Source organism: Pseudorca crassidens, chromosome 14, assembly GCF_039906515.1.
Source record: "Pseudorca crassidens isolate mPseCra1 chromosome 14, mPseCra1.hap1, whole genome shotgun sequence".
Lineage (NCBI taxonomy): Eukaryota > Metazoa > Chordata > Mammalia > Artiodactyla > Delphinidae > Pseudorca > Pseudorca crassidens.
The window spans coordinates 31,817,324-31,837,906 of record NC_090309.1 but is presented as its reverse complement, the minus strand read 5'-3'; the positions used below and the strand labels follow the sequence as shown (position 1 = coordinate 31,837,906).

The window sequence follows — 20,583 nt, the reverse complement described above, 5'->3', positions numbered from 1 at the left end:
GCAACGAGAGAAGCCACCATAAGCCCGTGCACCGCAACAAAGAACAGCCCCCGCTCACTGCAACTAGAGAAAGCCTGCACGCAACTACGAAGACCCAGCATGGCCAAAAACCAGAAAAAACAAAAAACAACACCCGTGAACAAATCAGTCACAACCAGGAACAGGTCATGATAGAAAAAAATCAGAATAAGAGCAAATCTTCTATGTTCAGAACAGCTGAGAAAGCATTTTTGACTATTACAGAAGTTTATTTAACAAAAAAGTTCAGTAAGAAAATGTACACGACCCAATTTTCATCGTAGTAAAATGTGGAGAGAGGACATGTGGAAGCAGTTGATTTCTCTGGTGAAGACAGCCATTGTTCATACTCGTTCCAAAGCTTCTAACATGATGATACTATTTCCTCGTATTACCTAAGAAAGAGAAAATGAATTTGAAAAGAACACAATTCATTTAACAGACATATCAATGATGATTAAAATGATTTGATTTCATCAAATCATTAATGGTTTTTCGGTTATTAAATGTCAGTTTGTGAGGCTTTTTTCCTGGTCACAGGAACACAAAATAATTCCAGTCTTTTAATAATGACATGAAGCCACTAAGCCCTTCATAATGAGATGCACATCTAGATCGAAGGCTAACAAGTACCTTTTTGAGACCAGTCTCCAATGACCCATTTCACTTAAACTGCAGGACTCAAATGAACATGCCCATCCCTGCCCCTAAGGGATCCATAAGTTAGTGGGAAAAATAGGTACAGTAGAATACATCAATCAGTTTAGGGGTATAAGATCATTGAGGGAACAAACCAGGATGCAAGTTGGAAAAAGTAGGATTTCTGAAGATGACATTTTAGCTGGGTCTTGAAAATTGGGTACAATTTTGACAGGAAGATAGGAAATTCTAGACAGAACTGAGATGAAAAAGTGTAAGGGGATAAGAAAAAATCTAATCTGAATAAAGTAAACGGTTATGGAAGGAAGTGGTAAACAAAGACAGTTCGCACCTAATCTTAAAAGGCCTCAAACACCAATCTTAAAAGTGTTTGGAAAGCATCATGAAACCAACAATGAACCAGTGACAGTTTCAGAGCTGGGGGAATGTTTTGCCAAAAGCGTATATAAGAGAATGGGGGTGGGGGAGACTTACGAGGCAGGAAGAAAAGTTATAAAGAAAAGGCCCCAGGGGCACAGTGCCTGATATAGTAGCCATTCTATAAAAGATAAGCCAGGATACTCATGACAGCATAGGTGAAATGGCTGGCAATGGCTGGTAAAGAGGGATAGAAAAATAAGTCAAACTGGAAGGGGACTATGAAAATAAGGAGAATAATGAGAATTATTATGAAAACAAGGAGCGCCTGGTGGACTGTAGGCAATGCAATCACAGATCAGTTCAAGTAGAGCTGGATAGGTGAAAAGGACAGGAGTGGGATGAGGGATGTGGAACGATTTATTAGAAATGGAGGCATTCTGAGTAAGATCAAAGTGGAGCTATGCTTGTAGGCAGGTGGTGTAAAAATAGCTGTAACTGGTTCTTCTCTCCTCTCATTCTACTCGCTTTATTCACTACATACACTATTATTCACTATCTTCCTCACTCCAGTGTCATTTCTATGAGGCAGGGACTTTGCTTGGTGCACCATCCCCAGTGCCTAAGCTGTGGCAGACACACAAAAGGTTCAGTAAGTACTGTTAAGTAAACAAATGAACCTCCACGTGATTACCGCAGCTGACAGACTGGAAAGGAACGTGACAGGTGGGCAAGTGTCTTGGAGCCTGGCAGAGACAAACAGCAATGAGTATGGTGAGAAGGTGGCAAAGAATTAAAGAGCTGCATTAAAGAGAACAAGGCCCTGAAAATGACAATGGGGATTGAAGGAAACTACAGACTCTTACTCTTCTTACAAGTTAGGAAAAGAAGAAAGCTAAACAACATGATTACCTAGTTCTCAAGAGTTTTAAACTGCTGGCTTATGTGCAACAGATGATGAACATCACATCTCACTGACAAAAGCATGAAAAACAAGTAGGCTTCTTTCCTAGCTCCCTCCTAAATTTGTCCCTTTCTGACACTTTCCCTAGACGTGGAGGATGGTGGAGAGAAGTTATTTCAGGTAACTAAGATTTTCAGATCTGTGGGCTTTTCCTTTTTACCATCAGTAAAAAACAAAACCACTACTTTCATCAACATTTTCTAAAATGGTATCACACACTTCTTTGCCTTCTCACATAATACACAGTTAAGGTTTGTCGTGAACACCTCTGTTGTGCAGTGCTCTACCTCTTTCCCCACTGTGCTCGAGGCCCCATTCTCCAAGTCAAACTGGAACCCAAATTCCGTATTGCTCCTTTGTTGGGCTTCAATACTAAGTTTTGGCAAAGTGTTGCTCAGGCTTTTAAAGTCTCCTGCGAGGGCACAACTGCCTAATAAAGAATACAAACATAATATGGAGCTACAGAAGCACAAAGCCTGATCACCTGAAATATGTAGCATCAAAAAAAGACACAATTGTTACTACATTCTTAGGGGAACCTTGGAGTGGAGTAGAATCTTTAGGAAATAAGACAGAGTTGATGCTACTGACTACTCTGGGGATGTCTCAAAAGATAAGAGGCTAGTCGAGACATTGTTATGTAATTATCCACCTGACAGATCCCCCAAACAAATTACCCCACCCCCTTCAGAATACACACATTCTTAATACTATTCTTAATTTAATACTATTAAGTAATTTCAATGGCCTCAATGGGTCACTGATTGGACAAGGGAATAATGACGCCAACGTAACTGTCTCCTTAGCCAAACAACTTGTGAAAAAACAAAACCGTAACTGGTTTCCCCTCTTTTCCTTAGAAAAGCCATCCTTCCATTTTCTTTAGACTGTTTTTTAAAGACAATTGATATATTATCATTATTTCATTTTCAAAGTGAACTCAGCCACAAGAATTAGCACCTACTAACACAAGACTTTAATTTTTAGTCACACAACCGCCATCATAGGTGGAGGAGCAGACTGCCTAACACGGTAAGTAGGTGCTCATTATTTGAATGACTTGGGAGGACACTGCTTTTAACCAATTTCCGTGTAAAGAAAATTAAGCCCATCAAAATTTAGGGAGAAAATTACGAGAAAGATCCATGATCTAGGCTCAATTCCTTCTCTGATAAAAATTTCGAGAAGTGCCACACATTCTCTAAAAAGTTATCTTCCCAAGTTAAGAACTTTAGATGTCAATTCCTTCTTGAATCCTTTTTTAGCAAATTTGTTCAGATATGAACCAAAATCCTAATCTACCCTCTATTAGAATGAGGATTTCCTAATCTGTAAAAGGAATGGCTAGGGGGAAATCTTGGGGTATTTTAAAACTGTTTTATAAGAAACTGCTGCTAATGATTTGCCCATACTTTTATTCATTTTTAACAGAAGCTCAAGGAGACTGTACCTGGAAAGAAGGCAGATTTACATGAAACGTGTGGGGGTGGGCGGGGAGTCTCATAGCTAGAGATTCCAAGTTGTTTCTCTAACCCTGACTACTGATTTGCTTTTCAAAATGCAGTAATGGAAATACACTTGAAATAAGCAATAACACAAGCCTTGGAAAGGGTGATTAAAAAATTATACCCTTTTACTGCTCAAACTTTAAAAAGTGAGGCAAAATCATGGCTAATGATTAGGAACTCTTACCACCTCTTCGAGGTCTACATGCTCAATGATTTGCTAAAGCTAAGTTGTCTGTTTTGATTCACCTTGCCAAGGTAACTCAGACTTAACACTTACTGGGTATACTGTCCTGTGTTGGGCAGAGTGGAATTCAAAGTCTGGGTCTTGTTGACAAACATCAACAACTCTTCTTCAGTAGTCATACCACTATGGCCTATTGAATGCAGAAACGTTTGCTCCTATGATTAAGAAGTCAGCATCTGTTTTCCTCCTGTTTTCTTCCATGTGAATGGCTGTCATTGTATCCCTTGCAACTTTTACCTTGACTACTTTTTGAGTGTGATAAACCAGAAAATCTAGGTTAATTATATACACAATTAAATCCCAAAAGTGTGATCTGTGACCTGGCAGATCTGCATCAAATGGGCACTTGTTAGAAATGCAAAATCTCAGGTTCCATCCCATACCTATTGAATTAGGATCTGCATTTTAACAAGATTTTCTGGGAATTCATGGCATGTTAAAGTTTGATAAGCAGTAATCCTCACTACACGTTAAAATTACACAGTATCTTTTAACAAAAAAAGAGAGCAGCACCCTTAGAGATACAGTTTCAATTGCTCTGAGGTGGACTCTAGGCATAATTTTTGTTTGCTTGCTTTTAAAAAAACTCCTCAATGACTGATTGTAATTGCTCTCAATCACTGGTTAATCTTTGCCTTACATTAGAATCACCTGGGGAACTTAAAAAAAAATTTTTTTATTGGAGTATAGCTGGTTTACAATGTTGTGTTAGTTTCTGCTGTAGAGCAAAGTGAATCTGTTATACATATACATGTATCCACTCTTTTTAGATTCTTTTCCCATAGAGGCCATTACAGAGTATTGAGTTCCCTGTGCTATACAGTAGGTTCTCATTAGTTATCTATTTTACACACAGTGCTTTTTTTATGTCAATCCCAATCTCCCAAATCACCCCTGCCTGCCGGCCCCTGTAATCATAAATTTGTTCTCTACATCTTTGTCTCTATTTCTGCTTTGCAAATAAGTTCATCTGTACCATTTCATCTGGGGAACTTTAAAAAACTCTAGGCTGCATCCCAGACTAATTTGATTCTAAAATACAACTAAGATTGAGTACTGCTCTAATGAAGGAACAAGTATGTGTCTCTATTATAGAATAAAGCTCAAAAATGATTTCTAACACCCATTTCAAGTCTAAGGACCTCAGTGGGTTCGTGTAAGATTCGGATCTAACCTACAGGTAACTGGGATATTATCACAATTGAATAACTGTCATTAAATTAAACTAAAAGGGAGACGGAATGTCTAATCTTGCCTGAAATTTGCCTAACTTCAGTCTAACCCAAGAGTTTGATAGAAGGGACGTTAATGCTTATTCCAAAAGAAAAATGAAATCTCTTAAGAGAAATCTTGTGTCTTTACTTACCACCATTCCAATATTGTTCTGTTGCCCACTAGTTGCCATCTCCACACATTCATCTATCACAAGATTCATAAAGGGATCAAATCCCCTCAATATTCCTTGGACATGTCTGCCACCATTTAATTTCACTGTGTAAAGGGAAAAAGACATTTTAATAAAACTGACCATTAATCATCAACTAAACTATTCATTAAAAATTAGGTGAGATCGGGATTTCCCTGGTGGCACAGTGGTTAAGACTTTGCACTCCCAATGTAGGGGGCTCAGGTTTGATCCCTGGTCAGGAAACCAGATCCCACGTGCATGCCACAACTAAGAGTTCGCCTGCTGCAACTAAGGAGCCCATCCACCACAACTAAAGACCCAGAGCAACCAAATAAATTAAAAAAACTAGGTGAGATAAAACCCAGGTATTTGAGATGTATAATCTACTATCTTTACTATATGCCAAGCACTGGGCTAAACATTTTACATTTACTTCCACATTTAAACTTATAAGAATCCCATGAAGTAGAATTATCCTGACTTTTTATGAAGGAACTGAAGTATAGCATTTTTAAATAACTGGTTCAAGATTATACAGTTACTGTGGGGTACAGCTGGAGTTCAAACTGAAGGCTGCTCGCTCCTAAAGCCATGGTCTTAACCCCTATATACTTCGAGTACTGTACAGGTTATATTTTAGTCCTTGTCTGTCCTTTGTTTAAAGGAAAAAAGTTAAGTTTTCAAATAGAAAATACTGTTAATTTTATCAAAGTGAGAGAGGGCTTATATGAAATAATGAAGAGTCTAAAGTACTGTGAAACTTCCTAAGTATCAGAAATTAAGTAAATAAAACTGTCTAGTTAGAATTTTGATAAACTTGCTTAATTAATGGATATGAATTAGAGGTTCTGTGTGCTTTGAATTTTTATAATGTTGCTCCTTCAAACATTATATACCGCCAAGGCACATGTAAAAAGGAATTTAGCATTAAAAAAAAAAGGCCCGAAAATAAAAAACCAAAAAGACTTACATGATAACTTCTTGTCCATAAATCTGAAAAAGCAAAAGGGGTAAAGATTATATAACTAATTAAAAAAATTTAAGCACAAGTAAGCACTAAAGTAGGTATAGTCAGGATAATCTGTTAAAATATACACAATAGGAATAATGAAATTTAAAAGAGTAAAAACTGTACTGTGGTAAAGGATGAGAGAGTGATGGGCTACCACAGTTAGTACTTATACTAACTGAGCAATGTGATTTGGGAAGGGAAGATAAACAAAAATGGAATGGATTTACAATATATTAATGTACATTAAATTGCATCTTTATACTGATGTGAATTACAAACCATTCTTGTTGTTCAATACTGACCTAACTTTCAATGACAGGATTTTACAACCATAACAGAAAAACAAAGATTTGGTTATATTTTTAGTTATTTCCAAAACCAAACAAAGTTGTGAAGAAACCAGAAGGTAATCAAACTATACCCAATCCAATAGGTATTTTATTTTATTTTATATTTGAGACAATACGTAGTGTTGTTTTATTTAATATTAAACATCAATCTTAAGTGTTCAGGATAGTCTTCAACACATAATTACACTTTAGCAAAATAAATGCGTATTTTGAAGTTTTAAATAATCTGAATTAAACAAGAAAATTCCATCTCAGCAGGGTAGTATGAGAATATGAAGACATGTAGTCAAACCAGTTTTTACCTCTTCCAGTTATAGGCTAAAAAACATGAAATTTCATTCAATTTTAATATAAATCATGGGAGAATTCAAAGATAAATAAGAGAAAGGGGCTGACGGAAGGTGTAAGAGGATAGGTTTTTACAAATAAAAAGATATAGTATGATATATAAAATAATCTATTTTAATAGGATATGTTATATAAAACAAATATAACACACATGAGCTTATTTAATCCTATGATGGCTTTTATAAATTACATACATACAAATTAATAATACTTATTTATTAATAATTAATCAGCATTTAATAGATGGGGAACTGAGGCTCAGAAAGGTTAAGTAAAATTTCCAAAGTCACAGCAGTGAAAAAGTTTGAGCAAAATCAAATGGTTCAGTTTGGCTGGAGAACACAGCACTCAAATGTTAGTGTGTGTAATATTTGGTGCCTGGATTTCTGATGGAGGAGCTTGAATGTTGGGTCAAGAAATCTGGACTTTGTTATGTATACAGCAATAAGTTATTGCAGCAGAACCAGCCAATGGCAAGACTACTGTGGCACGTGTAAGCCAGATCATTATGCTATACACCTTAAACTTACACAGTGCTGTATGTCAATTATATCTCAAAAAAACTGGAAGAAAAAAAAAAAAAGACTACTCTGGCATTGACTTTATTTTTTTAATTAATTAATTAATTTATTATTTATTTTTGGCTGTATTGGGTCTTTGTTGCTGTGAGCGGGCTCTCTCTAGTTGGGGTGAGTGGGGCCTACTCTTCGTTGCGGTGCAGGGGCTTCTCATTGCAGTGGCTTCTCTTGTTGTGGAGCACAGGCTCTAGGCACGTGGGCTTCAGCAGTTGTGGCACGCAGGCTCAGTAGTTGTGGCACATGGGCTTAGTTGTCCCGGGCATGTGGGATCTTCCCGGGCGAGGGCTCGAACCTGTGTCCTCTGCATTGGCAGGCGGATTCTCAACCACTGCGCCACCAGGGAAGTCCCTGGCATTGACTTTTAAGAGCAGGACTAAGAATTTGGTTAGGCCAGGGTATCTCAACCTCAGCATACTGAAATCTAGGGCCCGATAATTCTGTTGTTGCATGATATCCAGTGCATTGTAGAAAGTTTTAGCAGCAACCCTGGCCTCTTCCTACTAGATGCTGATAGAACCAGACTCCCATCCCCTCAGTTAAGAACCACTGAGTTATGCTAAACCAGGAGGATGGTATAAACATGTAAAAGATGGTTATTTGTGAGAAATTAAAGGAAAAAAAAATTAAGTCATTTTGGAGGCAGACCTGCCAGGATTTCACAATTCATGAAATCTAGAGATAAGAAGAGAAAGGTATTAAAACTAGTTTCATCCTCTGAAATTCTCAAATAATGTCTTAAGAATCAAAAAGGAAACCTTACAAATAGAGAATGGTCCTTCTGTTAAAAAATAATTACCATTTCACCAGTTCCTGATGAAGCCAGAGGACATGTAAGATTTTACCAGTTCACCAATAAAAGGATAACTTGGATAAGCATCTTCACAGCAATAATTTTTTTTCTTAATGTTAGGCTTATTTAGTAATTGTCTTAAATTTATAACAGATCCAACTAAAATACGAGTTTTTGCACAAAAGATGGCTTCAATACAAATGTGCATTTAAGTGTAAAATCATTAAATATGAACTTTTCCTTAAGCCTGACTTCTTTATGGGGCTGATAATAAATGAACTGTACACATGGCAGACCAGATGGCTGGCTGCCTCACAAACTGATCCTTGGACCAATTTTCCATCCTTTGTGCTATCCAACTGAACAAGACAGAGAAGTTACTTAGGAAACATGGCCCATGCTAAGTTCAACCAAGAGTGTTTGAGGACGCTAAAACTTTAAAATGGGCCTTATCTAAAGTAGGAATATCCTACTTTGAGTTGACTTTACTGGGTTCAAACCCCACCCCCGCCCCCCAAACAACCTAGCCTTCTCTAATTAGAAAAAATGAATATTCTCACACAGCAAGATATCACACGACACTCAAGTTTAACCTAAGAACAAGAAAACAAGAAAAAGGAATGTGATTTCTAAGTTAAAGCTCAAAGAAACAGCTACAAACACACTCTAAGATTAAGGCGTCTTTTGATTCCTCAGATACTATCAAACACTTCCATTCCACCCATCTCCTTAGTTCCTTACAGAATTACTCTCCAGCCACCTTATCTAGAACATGATGCTACTCAAGATGTTCAACAAAGGGTAACATTCGAAATGTTCAAGTAACGAGCGAGAGCGTGCGGGAGACGGGGCCTGGAGCTCGGGCCTGGGATGCAACTCGGCGGGCGGAGGCGCCTTGCTGCCTCTGGTAACCTTGCCCACCGGGCCGAAATGCTACGTCTGAGCGGGTCTTAGGCCCCGAAGCGCGGGACACCGGCCCGCATCTCGTCGGCCACGGACCAGAAGACGCACGCCAGGCGCGCTCTCGGGAATGGCGGAGGACCTAAGGAACCCGAGGCACACAAATAAGCTGCCATTTGGGCACGGCCCTCACACATACTTACTTCTTCAACTCGGGAGGGTGAGCTTTGCTCATGATGTCTACTCGAGGAGCTCAAAGACGCCTCCAAACAGAACTCGAACCGTCGCTCTCGCTCCAGCAGTAGGCCCGGCGCTTTGCGTCTGACGTCACTCATCCCATTAGCCAATTGATTGTCGGCCGCGTTCCCGTTTCACCTCGCGATACTTAGGGAAGGCCTGAGAGTGTCGATCAGTCCCAAGCTTCCGGTTGCGCCGCCAGCGATTGGCCAGGACGGAGGGATGGGACCTTCGGGAGCCCCGTTCCTTCCCGTCGTAAAATCGGGGTGCGCCTCTAGCTTCGGAAGGAACCTGGTTAATGCCGTGTCTTTGTGGGTTGCAACATGTATCTTATTCATATGTACCAAATGAAAATAAGCTCTAGAGGAGTGGGCCCCTAATATTTCTTTGCATGTGTGGGGATATGTCCATGTATTGCGCTGCCCTTTGTTGTGCTTTGCAGATACAGCGTTTTTGTTTTTGTTTTAAACAGAAGGAAGGTTTGTGGCAACCCTGAGTCTAACAAATCTCTTGGTGCCATTTTTTCTTTTTCCAACAGCATTTGTTCACTTGGTGTCTCTCTGTCATTTTGGTAATTCTTACAGTATTTAAAACTTTTTCATCGCATTTGTTATGGTGATCTGTGATCATACCAAATAATTCATGTGTGACTTGCTTTATTGAGACATGTGCTTCACTGTGGTGGTCTCCAACAGAACCTGCAGTATCTCGGAGGTTTGCCTATACTCCCACAGGAGAATGTCATGCTAAGTCTAGGGTTCTGGTAACAGCTCAGTTAGTGAGTGACCTCTGCACTATAAGAGAGGGTGATTGGGCCTCAATTTCCAAGCCTTTGAATCTAGAGCCCAGAAGTGTATTCCCCATGGTCGGTCCTGCAATGCTTGTTAACAATACCTCCAAACCCCCACTTAACGTACATTGTCTCTCTGTATAAAACGTGAAGTGCAGCACACAAATGATCTCTAATACGAGGTATTGATTTTCAAGTCAAGAGTGTAGGTGTAAACAGTGGTCTCTGACTTGTTCCTAGTTAAGTTATCCAAAATAAGTGCATCTACATTTACGAATCAGATACAATTGGGATTATAGAAGACTTAGGCCAAAATAGAAAAGCATTAGTGATTTTACGTAGGGGATGGTTCTACAAGATTCAGTTCATTCCTCATGTTCAGGAATGACTCTATTTAAATACCAGTGATAGTAAAGTCTTAAACTCATCATCTATTTTGTACTCTCTTGGTACTCAAAATCCCAGGCATTGCATTTTCTTTAGAGGGGTCATAACTGCCTGTCTTTTCCAGTTTTTGTTGTGTTTAGTTGAAGCTGGAGACCTGATGTGGATATTGAATTTCTTTTTCAGCCTTATAGTTTCTGTCTTTTTACATGAACAGACTTCAATTTGTAGTGCCCTAGCATGCCCTCAAAGTTCTTCCCATTTACAAGCATCCGAACCATAACATATAGCTAATTTTCACTCCCCTGGACCTCTTAAATTTATTTCACACATTACAAAGAGAAGCATCCTGACAAAGTTATATATTCACTGGCCAGATATAAGGAAAGAAACACAATAGTGGAAGAAAAATTAAGTCTTATGTATTTTTAAAACCAAACCACTAGGAAAATATATCACAGTCTTGAAACAGCAAACAGACAGGCTATATTATCATTTCAAGTAATAAGTTGGTAAAAACACAAGGTCCTTAATAAAACGATAAGGTGCCAGAACTGGGGCAAGAACAACGCATGTCGCAAAAGTAGTATTTGGTAACGGAGGGCTGTCCCTTTTTTTTGCTCTAAAGGAGTCACAGCTTGCCCGAGTTGCTTACTTTTTCTCCTTTGACCTTCGTGTTGCCAAGGGATTGTTTCAACAGAGCTCTGTTATCACAGGGGGCAAAGTAAGCAATACTGGGTGTAGGCTTTCATTCTATTTTGTTTTATGAAAACCAGATTTTTCCAAAGCCAGTACTTCATAACTCTCTTAATTAAGCAGCTAACAATTCCTCTTTCACTGTTCATTCTTGAATACTAGCATATAGCACAATCAAAAGCCCCTTTCCCTTCAAGGGTGAGTGTCACTGCAAGATTGTCTTGTCACTCGGCTGACTCTGCTGCTGACAGCCTCAGGGCTCATCATGGCTGCCAGTCAGAGGGAAGGTTTGCTTCCCCTGCCACTGTGATAGCGCTTCTTATATTTTTGCAGGGTCTCCAGGCTGAAAGATGTCATGTGTGAGAATTTTAAGAAATGCGCATCCACGTCCTGACGGCCAGAAATGAATATCCGCAAGGACCCTTTCAAAGTTTTTATCCAAACTACCTCTCCCAACTCTACATCTTAAAGTAGCTTCATGCGCTTGTATATAAAACAAAACCATGCGAAACAAATCCCTAGAAGCCCCCTTTCCCCTTCTAAATTAGTGACCTCATGGATTTTGTTTTATTTCCAGTTTGTGGGAAACGTTGTAGTGATCCTTCTGGTAAACAGGAGGTTGGCAACAAACAGAAACACCTCTCCTCACACTCCACCAGCTCATAAGCAGGTCAGATGAACCTGCCAGCCTGTTGGTATCTGTGTACTAAGAGAATCTGGTACCTTGGAGGGCTCTGGTTTGGTACAAGGGAGACTCCCTGTTGCCAGGATAAGCACTTGCCATGTGAAATTCAGGCTCATAAAAACTCTCCTGTGCTATCTCTGACCCCAATTTTAGCACCAGGTTTTTTCACTTTCTAGGTTTCAAACACAAAGGAACCAGTGTCCAGAGGCAAGTGATATAGGCCTTAAACTTGCTGCCATCCTTAATTTCCTCATTCATAAACTTTCCTTAGAAAACCCAAATCCCCATTTCTCTTCTTAAATAGACTCCTGCCTTCAGCCCCGATGGCCAATAGCAGACATCTACTTCCCAATGGATGAGAGAGACTCCTTCATCTTCTTGGTCATGGTTGGGATGAGGTTCATGTGGTCATCCACACACGTGGTCACGCAACTCTCCAGCTGCCGCTTCACCTGAAGCTCTTTACTCCCTGCATCAATTGAATCTTTGGCTTTGTCGTTGCAATGCATAGTGCACCGGGCCAGGCGGTCCTGCGGCAAGAGGGAAAAGGGTAGAGGAACTGAAAGGCTGGCCTTTATTTACCAAATGCCTGTCACGTGCCAGGCTCTGTGCTACGTATTTTTCAACGTATTACGTGGGTTATCTTGATCAATTAAGTGACACTATCGTGCAATTAACCAGGATTGTCCTGATTGAAACAGAGGGTGGCACCACGAGGGCCCAGGGAAAGCGTCACTAGAAAGCAGGTGAATAATAGAATAAATTGTACAGAAGCCCCTTCCAGGAGGTGAGAAGGAACTAGAGGCTAATGTTACTCAACTATAGACTTTCAAACACCTTGATTTTATAAGGTCTGTACTTGCTACAGAAAAATACTCAATTCCACGAATATTTATTGAGCATCTACTATATGCTAGGGACTCTTCTAATGTTGGGGAATACAGCAATGAGTAAAACAGATAAAGTTCTTGCCTTCATTGAACTGATATTCCAGTGAGGGGAGAGAGACAAACAAAATAAATAAGTGGAGATGTTGGGGGAAACAGTTGGATACATGAATCTGGAGATCAGGAGTAAAGCTGGTCTAAAGATATGAATGTAGGTGTTGTCAGCATATAGATGATACTTGCTATGAGACTAGAGAACTAGATTGAAAAGAAAAAAGATCCAAGGACAGCCCTGGGCACTCCGGTGCTCTTCAGAGGTTGGAGAGGGAAAAAAACAGTAAATGAGAACAAGAAAGGAGAGAGGGAGAGAGGTGGAAAACCAGGAGAGTGAGCCATCCTATCCTGGTGGCCAACTGAGTACAGATTTTTAAGGAGGGGGAGAGTAATCCACTGTGTCAATGATGCAGGTAGGTTGAGTAAGATGAAGAATGAGAAATGACCACTCCCATGGAAGGGAGTGGCAAGAGTGGTTCTGGCACAGTGGAAAAGTAAGTCTGATTGGAGCAGTGAAAAGTGAATGGAAGGGGTCCCAGCAGCTCGGGTGGCGGGAGTGGCAGCGGCCAGGCAACCCAGCTTCGCGAAGGCTCTCGGCGCGCGCCCGCCCCGCCGCGACGATGCCTAAGAGGAAGGTCAGCTCCGCCAAGGGAGCGGCGAAGGAGGAGCCCAAGAGGAGATCGGCGAGGTTGTCAGCTAAACCGGCTCCTGCAAAAGTGGAAACGAAGCCAAAAAAGGCGGCAGGAAGGGATAAATCTTCCGACAAAAAAGTGCAAACAAAAGGGAAAAGGGGAGCAAAGGGAAAACAGGCTGAAGTGGCTCACCAAGAGGCTAAAGAAGACTTACCTGCAGAAAATGGAGAAACTAAAAATGAGGAGAGCCCAGCTTCTGATGAAGCAGGAGAGAAAGAAGCCAAGTCTGATTAATATCACACACCTGGTCCTATCAGGGGTCCCTGTTTCCCTTCTTGTACAATCCAAAGGAATATTTTTATCAACTATTTTGTAAATGCAAGTTTTTTAGTAGCTCTAGAAACATTTTTAAAAAGGAAGGAATCCCACCTCATCCCATTTTTTAAGTGTAAATGCTTTTTTTTCAGAGGTGAAATCATTTGCTAGTTGTTTATTTTTTGGTACAACCAGAAAATAGTGGGATATTGAATATGGGAGGCTTTGATTGCCTTGGGTGTCAGCTTAACATTCCACAGATGGAGGGTAGCTTTTATATCCTATAATACAAAGCATACTAAACGGCAGTTTGGAGTCACTTGTGCATTTAATGTCTTAAACACTTTAAATTACTTCTCTTCCCACGTTGTTTTTGGTAGAATTGTTTCCTAAAGCAAACCACTCACCCCCTGATCTTGGCTCTCCTGGGCAGAATACTGTGCACTCTGTAACATCTTTGGTCATGGTAGTCCAGTTCTTCTAGTAACCGTTAATGTGCTGTGAACGACTGACAATTTGCGTATGTAGTGTATGTGATATTAAATTGTGAATTAGTGGGACTTACGATGTAACAGCATATCAATATTTGAAGATATTGGTACTTGATATCCTGTGAAGGAAAATTTGCCCCCAAATTTTAAGCTGGAAAGTCACTGGAATAACTGTTCAGAAAAGAATCACCAACTACATGATTTTTTAGGTTTTTGGTACGTATGTTGAGAATTGTGTACAAATTGCAATGTCTGTGTACTGATCCTCAAAACAACCAATAAAATCTCAATTATGAAAGAAAAAAAAGTGAATGGAAGAAGAAAGTTGTACAGTAATTCAAGAATCAAATTTTGAAAGACCCTATCTGTAAAATAAGGTGTCAAACACAAAGAAACCCCCTGAAGTTCCATGATCTTGGAGAAGTTATTCTTTTATAGTGTCAGTAATTTTGAAGAATTTTATACAGAATGTAAAAATGTACCACATTAGATATAATTTTTCCATTTGAACAGAATCCCAGGCTATGAAAACTGGTTCAGAGGTGGGCCCTGCTTCCCCAAGTTCCAGGAAAGTATATCCAGAGGAAGGGAGTAAAAGGAAGTTGTGGATACCTCCAGAGAGGAATACTGTTCGGGGGCTCTTAGTGACCTCATAGAGGCTTGTGAGTCAGGCATCGGTGAGTCAACAATAATAATTCTTCATATAAATGGCCGCTCTTTAGTGACACAGGAGCTGCCCCCTGGGTGTAGCAAGTAGGAGCATCCTGGGTGGGTATATCCACAAAATGACGGCAGGATCTTGTTCTAATCTGTATGCTTTAAAGACTGGCCCATTCCACTTTCCTGGGGATTCTGCTGTTGTAAGAATGAATTAATATGTTTTAGAAAGCTTTATACTGTACAGTATACATATGTATTTGATATTTATGGGGAAAAAAACATAAGGCTCTTGGTTAACTCCCTTTTACATTGTTTCTATGGGAAATTTTTACAGCACTCAATCTCCTGGACTTTTTCCAAAATTTGAAACTGTGTAAAGAGTAGTTGGCCATAGGACTGTCACAAATGTTAACACAGAACCAAGACACTAAAGCTAAGAGTTTTGAACAAATGCTTCTCATCTGCAAAAGAGCAACATCAAGGGCTAGAGTCATCTGTTTGGAATTCCTCACCTGGAACTTCTCCAACTCGTTGGTCACCAGGGCCTGGGCTTGAGCCAGAGGTGCATGGCAGCGCTCAATGCACTGGTGCACTTGCTGCATGGACGCCTGGCTGTCCTCACAACAGCCGGCGCTGCACCGGAACATGAGGCCCTGTGGGGGGAGGGCAGAGGAAGGTTAGGTAGTAAAGCCTCCGGGACAGAGATGACCACGGAGTGCAACAGAGGCTAGGAGAAGCATCATACCCGCACCTCTCCTTAGAATAGACATCAGGACCTTAAAACCACGAACAGGAACATTATCCTCGGTGCCTAGCGCAGTGTTTCACAGCCTCCTTGCCGCTAGCTCATTGGCACTTGTTGAATCGAAGGCTGGGTGGACAGGGAAGGTGGTGGAGGGTCAGATGAAGCCAAGCTCTGAAAACCTGGTGCCTAAACCACAGGGTTCAGAGGTCAGCAATCTAGTAACCTACATTCCACCAGGGAGCAACTGGTCCACTGACTCCAGGGGCACCTTTACAAGGGAAACCCACAATCCGGTTAGGAAAGCTGGACCAGCAGCCACAAAACATTTAGGAGATGAAAGCGGAACAGCACATAAGCCAGCGCTGTGTGGTGCCAGGTTCGGTGCAACAGAACCGGGCATGACCTGGCCATTGAGGAGGCCGAGCGCAGTCCCCTTTCCGGTCTTTCACCCTGGCTGTGCTCTTTCCGGGCCTCTGGCTGCTCACCTGCAGAAGGGGCCGCGCAAGTGGCGAAGGTCGGGGAGGCTGACCATCTTACACCAGGGGCTTCTTAACCCTGCCCCGGGGACACCCTCTCCCCCGGCCTGGCCTTGGGGGCAGACGGCATTGCGCATGGCGAGGAAGCACAGATTTCATCCGCTCAGCCGAAGCTCCAGAAGTTCTGTCTGAGGGTAAGCCGAGTTTCCGAGCACGCCGCGACGACCCCAGGGACACCCCGACCCGGGTCTGCGGGGAGGGAGGCAGTGGCGCTGGGGATCGTGCGACGGCTGCGGGAAGGGGCCAGGAATCCCGGACCGCCTTGGCTCCCCCCGGGTGGGCCCCGACCCGCTACCTGCATCTTCCGGATGTTCTCTCTCTCCAGACACTTCACCATAGAGTCCACCGCCTCCTGCACCCGGAGCTGCTGCAGCTCCGCCATGGCGACACGGCGCTGCTCCGTGCCGCGCCGGCGCCCACATGGACTCCCGGGCACGAGCCCGCCCCCTCGCCGCCTCTTCCCGGGTCACCGCGACGAGCCCTTTCCGGGCCCACGCCGTCTCCTAGCGTCCTAGAGGAGCAACTGCATGTCCGGCGGCTACCTTCTGCCCGCACTCTCCGGCCCCCACCCGTAGTCCCCGCCCACCTCTCGGCCTTCTTCACCTGGTGCGCCCACCGCCGCCGGCAGTGCAAGCGCCGAGACTGCATTTTCCCCACTACCTCCCTCCGTCCCTCTTATGTATTTATTTTTTAAAATTGAAGTATTTACAATGTTGTGCCAGTCTCTGCTGAAAAAAGGGAAAAAATATTTAATATAATTAACATAACAGATAAGTGCGCAGATCTTAGATGTAAATACCTTGGTGTGTTTTAACAAACCTTGCCCTTTCCCAGTCAATCCCCGCCCATTCCCTACCTATCTCCCCACTCCAGACCCCAGGCAACCACTGATCCGCTTTCTATCACGACAGATTACACTTTCTCTTTCTAGAATTTATAAATCATTCCTATGTACTTTTTTGGGGGGTTTGGCTTCTTCACCTAACATAACGCTTTTGAGATTGAGCCTTATCTTCAGTTCCTTTTTGCTGCTGAATAGTATTCCATTGAATGGACATACAGAAATTTGTTTTTCCATTCCTCTGTTGATGGACATTTGGGTCTTTCCCAGTTATTAGCTATTCTGAATAAAGTGGTGACTATGAACATCCTTGAGCAAGTCTTTTGTAGACGTAGATGTCCATTTCTCTTGGGTAAATATCTAGAAGTGGAACTGTTGGGTTGTTGGTAGATGTATGTTTATGCATTTATTTCTAATGAGAAATTATTAACCTCAAAGGAGCAACGCAGGGGCTACAGATATTCAATCGACAATGAAGCATTTATACGCCAGTAACAGTGGGCTGTTTCTGAGCTCCTGGCAGTTCTATCAGGAATGCCCAACTCCACCTCCTACTTTACTGTCCTATGTATTCATTGATTAAACACATGCAGTCGTCCCTCGGTATCCCTGGGTTCCGCATCCGCAGATATGGAGGGCCGACTATGATACTTGAGTGTCGGTGTCAGGACTTTTAGTGGGTCCTGTAACCAACCCCCCGCGGATATCAAGGGACAACTGTAGCTGGTGCGTGCTAGGCACAAGGCACTGTGGTAGAGGCGAGGGTCCACAGGGGAGCCTTGGTGAGGGTGAAGGGGGCAGACAGGTAGTGTTGGAAGAGATGTGCTAATACGGGGTGACGGCGGCTGGCAAGAAGGAAGTGAGCAGTCCAAGTGTCTCAGGAAAGCTTCCTTAGAGGATATGACGAGTGGGTGTTTTTGCCTGGCACACGAGACGGTGAAGAGAATGCCATACCAGGCATGGGAAGCTGCCTGAACAAAACAGAGTGTGAAACAGCGTGAAGCTTTGGGGAAGCCAAGTGGTTTTGCTGACTTGGAACCTGGAGTAGAGAGTGAGGGACACAAGGAAAGGGACCTTGACTTTGGAATTTAGGCATTTGCTGCCACCGGACACTAGATGGCAGCAGAACTCTGGTTTGAGGGCAGTGGGCCGCTTGACTCAGCCCAAAGACTTCAAGCATCAGGCCCTTCTCTAGCCCAGGGGCTGGTAACTTCCTGGAAACCACTGTTCAGCATCTGAAACATCCTTTACACTTCAAGCCAGTCTAGAGGCGGCTACCAGCAGCCTCTGGAATTAGAATGACCCCGGCTATTACTGAATGTGCCAGCCTTTGTTTTAAGTTCTTTATATGGGTTATCTCATTTAATACCCACAACAATCCTATGAGGTGAGAACTTTATTATCCACTTTTCTCCTGCTTAGGGCAGAAAACTGAGGTCTAGGGAGGTGAAGCCATTTGCCAAAGGTTGCATATTTAGAAGCTAGAATCGGTGGAGCTAGACTTCCAACCTGCATAAGCTAACTTTCCTACTGTGAAGTAGGAAATCTCTGTTATGACTGACAATGTTTATACTTATGTTTCCATATTCCACGGAGAGTTCTTACTTTCTTTGTTATAGAGCAATCTGAAATATCTCACCTTTCCCCCTTATTTCTAAAATGTCCGATTGAATCTCTCCAACAAGTCCTACTTTTAGGAGCCCAGTTAATCACACTAAAATGAATTGAAAAGTCCTTGAGTAATGCAGCCTTACTAGTTTGTGTATATGAAATGAATGGTTCTTTAGTATGTTTATGAAAAATGATTCCTGACTTCATTTGGCTTTGGAAACCTACATGGTGGAAGCAGTTTAATCTCATTTTAGGAAGCTCAGATACCTTGTTTGTGTTATTTTCCTGGTGCTTTGGGAGTAGGAAACGAGGTTTCAGGATTCGAGATCTTGTGTGGCCCAGTCTTGGTTGACTCACTGGAAACAAGTCTGAGCCCTTTCAGGGTCCTGGATGGTCAGTTGTATAATCTTGATTCCCTTTCTACCTCCCCTGCACGTGACGCTCTGCTCTCAGACCCTGGTTGTGGCCCAACAGCGTCCGAAATACTCCCAGCCACTCTGCCAGAGAAAAACAATGGCAATAGATAGGCCAAGACTCTTTCTTACATTCAGATATGGGTGGGATAAAGGGGACCCTGGGACCTTGGGATGATAGGAGGAAGTGAAATTTGCTCATTGCTGTCACCTTGGCTGAACTTCACGTTAGCAATGGGTGACAGCCAGAAACCCCTTTGGCCAACCTAGGTTAAAGAGCTCCGGAGACTTCCCTGGTGGCGCAGTGGTTGAGAGTCCGCCTGCTGACGCAGGGGACACGGGTTCGTGCCCCGGTCCGGAAAGATCCCACATGCCGCGGAGTGGCTGGGCCCGTGAGCCATGGCCGCTGAGCCTGCGCGTCCGGAGCCTGTGCTCCGCAACGGGAGAGGCCACAACAGTGAGAGGCCCACGTACTGCAAAAAAAAAAAAAAAAAAGAAGAGCTCTGGATGAACCTCTATGCATCAAACTGATAATTCAAAAAACAATTCTTATGTTATCACTTTCTAGTCATGATATTCTATTCCTTGGTAGGTTAACAAGTCTGCTGAGGAAAAGAAAACTCTCACACAAAGAATACCACCTTCTGTAGAATGAGGAATTTAACTTTTGGGAAGTCACAGAAATTTTTATTAAAATACATTTGAAGCTTTGATTGAACAGTTATATATATATATATATATATATATAAATAAAATTAAACATAAAATAAAGCAAATGTTTTATGATTATAAATATTCTACCATGTAAATATCTCTTGAATCTATTCACATCTCTCTAGCCTACTGTTATCACCCTAGATAAAGCCACCATCATTATTAATATTATTATTATTTGCCTGGGCTACTACAATTGACCCTGTTTAAATCTTTTGCACATCTTCCGATTGAGTGGCCTTTTACTTCTTGGTTTGTAGAATATATTTATATATTTTTGTAATGGGCTTTTTGTCAGTTATAGGTGTTATAAATATTTTCTCCTATTTGGTGACTTGCCTTTTCACTTTAAAATTGGAAGAAGTCCTTAACTTGAATTTAGTCTTATTTATAATTTTCCCCTTTATAGTTAATTTCTTTTGTGTCATCTTTAAAAATTTTTTCTCAACTCCAAGATCATGAAGGTATTCTTTTTTTAAAAAAAAAAAACTTCCCTCTTTTTTTTTTTTTTGGGTGTGTTAGTTTCTGCTTTATAACAAAGTGAATCAGTTACACATATACATATGGTCCCATATCTCTTCCCTCTTGCGTCTCCCTCCCTCCCACCTTCCCTATCCCACCCCTCCAGGCGGTCACAAAGCACTGAGCTGATCTCCCTGTGCTATGCGGCTGCTTCCCACTAGCTATCTACCTTACGTTTGGTAGTGTATATATGTCCATGCCTCTCTCTCGCTTTGTCACAGCTTACCCTTCCC

General features: G+C 41.9%; 2 protein-coding genes and 1 pseudogene across 4 annotated transcripts; 1 reads left to right on the top strand and 2 right to left on the bottom strand.

Moving 5' to 3' along the window:
* Nucleotides 1-227: 227 nt before the first annotated feature.
* SNRPG (small nuclear ribonucleoprotein polypeptide G) lies at nt 228-9,485 on the bottom strand. Of its 2 annotated transcripts, XM_067704788.1 has the most exons (4): nt 9,341-9,468; nt 6,130-6,152; nt 5,118-5,242; nt 228-413 (listed from the first exon to the last, which is right to left on the bottom strand). In XM_067704788.1, the coding sequence occupies exons 1-4, from the start codon at nt 9,370-9,372 to the stop codon at nt 363-365; spliced, it is 231 nt and encodes a 76-aa protein (XP_067560889.1). In that variant the 5' UTR covers nt 9,373-9,468; the 3' UTR covers nt 228-362. The 2 variants fall into 2 exon arrangements, with proteins under 2 accessions (XP_067560889.1, XP_067560890.1); XM_067704789.1 differs by lacking the exon at nt 6,130-6,152 and having other exon boundaries at nt 9,341-9,485.
* Nucleotides 9,486-10,839: 1,354 nt separating this feature from the next.
* Nucleotides 10,840-16,742, bottom strand: FAM136A (family with sequence similarity 136 member A). 2 transcript variants are annotated; one of them, XM_067704785.1, is made up of 4 exons: nt 16,545-16,693; nt 15,720-15,899; nt 15,481-15,621; nt 10,840-12,459 (listed from the first exon to the last, which is right to left on the bottom strand). In XM_067704785.1, exons 3-4 carry the CDS (start codon nt 15,613-15,615, stop codon nt 12,271-12,273), a joined length of 324 nt encoding a protein of 107 aa, XP_067560886.1. In that variant the 5' UTR covers nt 15,616-15,621; nt 15,720-15,899; nt 16,545-16,693; the 3' UTR covers nt 10,840-12,270. The 2 variants fall into 2 exon arrangements, with proteins under 2 accessions (XP_067560886.1, XP_067560885.1); XM_067704784.1 differs by lacking the exon at nt 15,720-15,899 and having other exon boundaries at nt 16,545-16,742.
* LOC137206125 (non-histone chromosomal protein HMG-14 pseudogene) lies at nt 13,461-14,615 on the top strand (annotated as a pseudogene).
* Nucleotides 16,743-20,583: the final 3,841 nt, after the last annotated feature.

Bases quoted from the DNA above. Each gene is read 5' to 3' on its own strand.
- SNRPG (XM_067704788.1), bottom strand. From the start codon at position 9,372: ATGAGCAAAGCTCACCCTCCCGAGTTGAAGAA. The intron at 6,153-9,340 runs GTAAGTATGTGT...TTGCTTTTTCAG, and splicing joins CACCCTCCCGAGTTGAAGAA to ATTTATGGACAAGAAGTTAT. The intron at 5,243-6,129 runs GTAAGTCTTTTT...CCCTTTACACAG, and splicing joins TATGGACAAGAAGTTATCAT to TGAAATTAAATGGTGGCAGA.
- FAM136A (XM_067704784.1), bottom strand. From the start codon at position 16,631: ATGGCGGAGCTGCAGCAGCTCCGGGTGCAGGAGGCGGTGGACTCTATG. The intron at 15,622-16,544 runs GTAGCGGGTCGG...CTCCCCCCACAG, and splicing joins AGAACATCCGGAAGATGCAG to GGCCTCATGTTCCGGTGCAG. The intron at 12,460-15,480 runs GTGAGGAATTCC...CTCTTGCCGCAG, and splicing joins ACGAGTTGGAGAAGTTCCAG to GACCGCCTGGCCCGGTGCAC.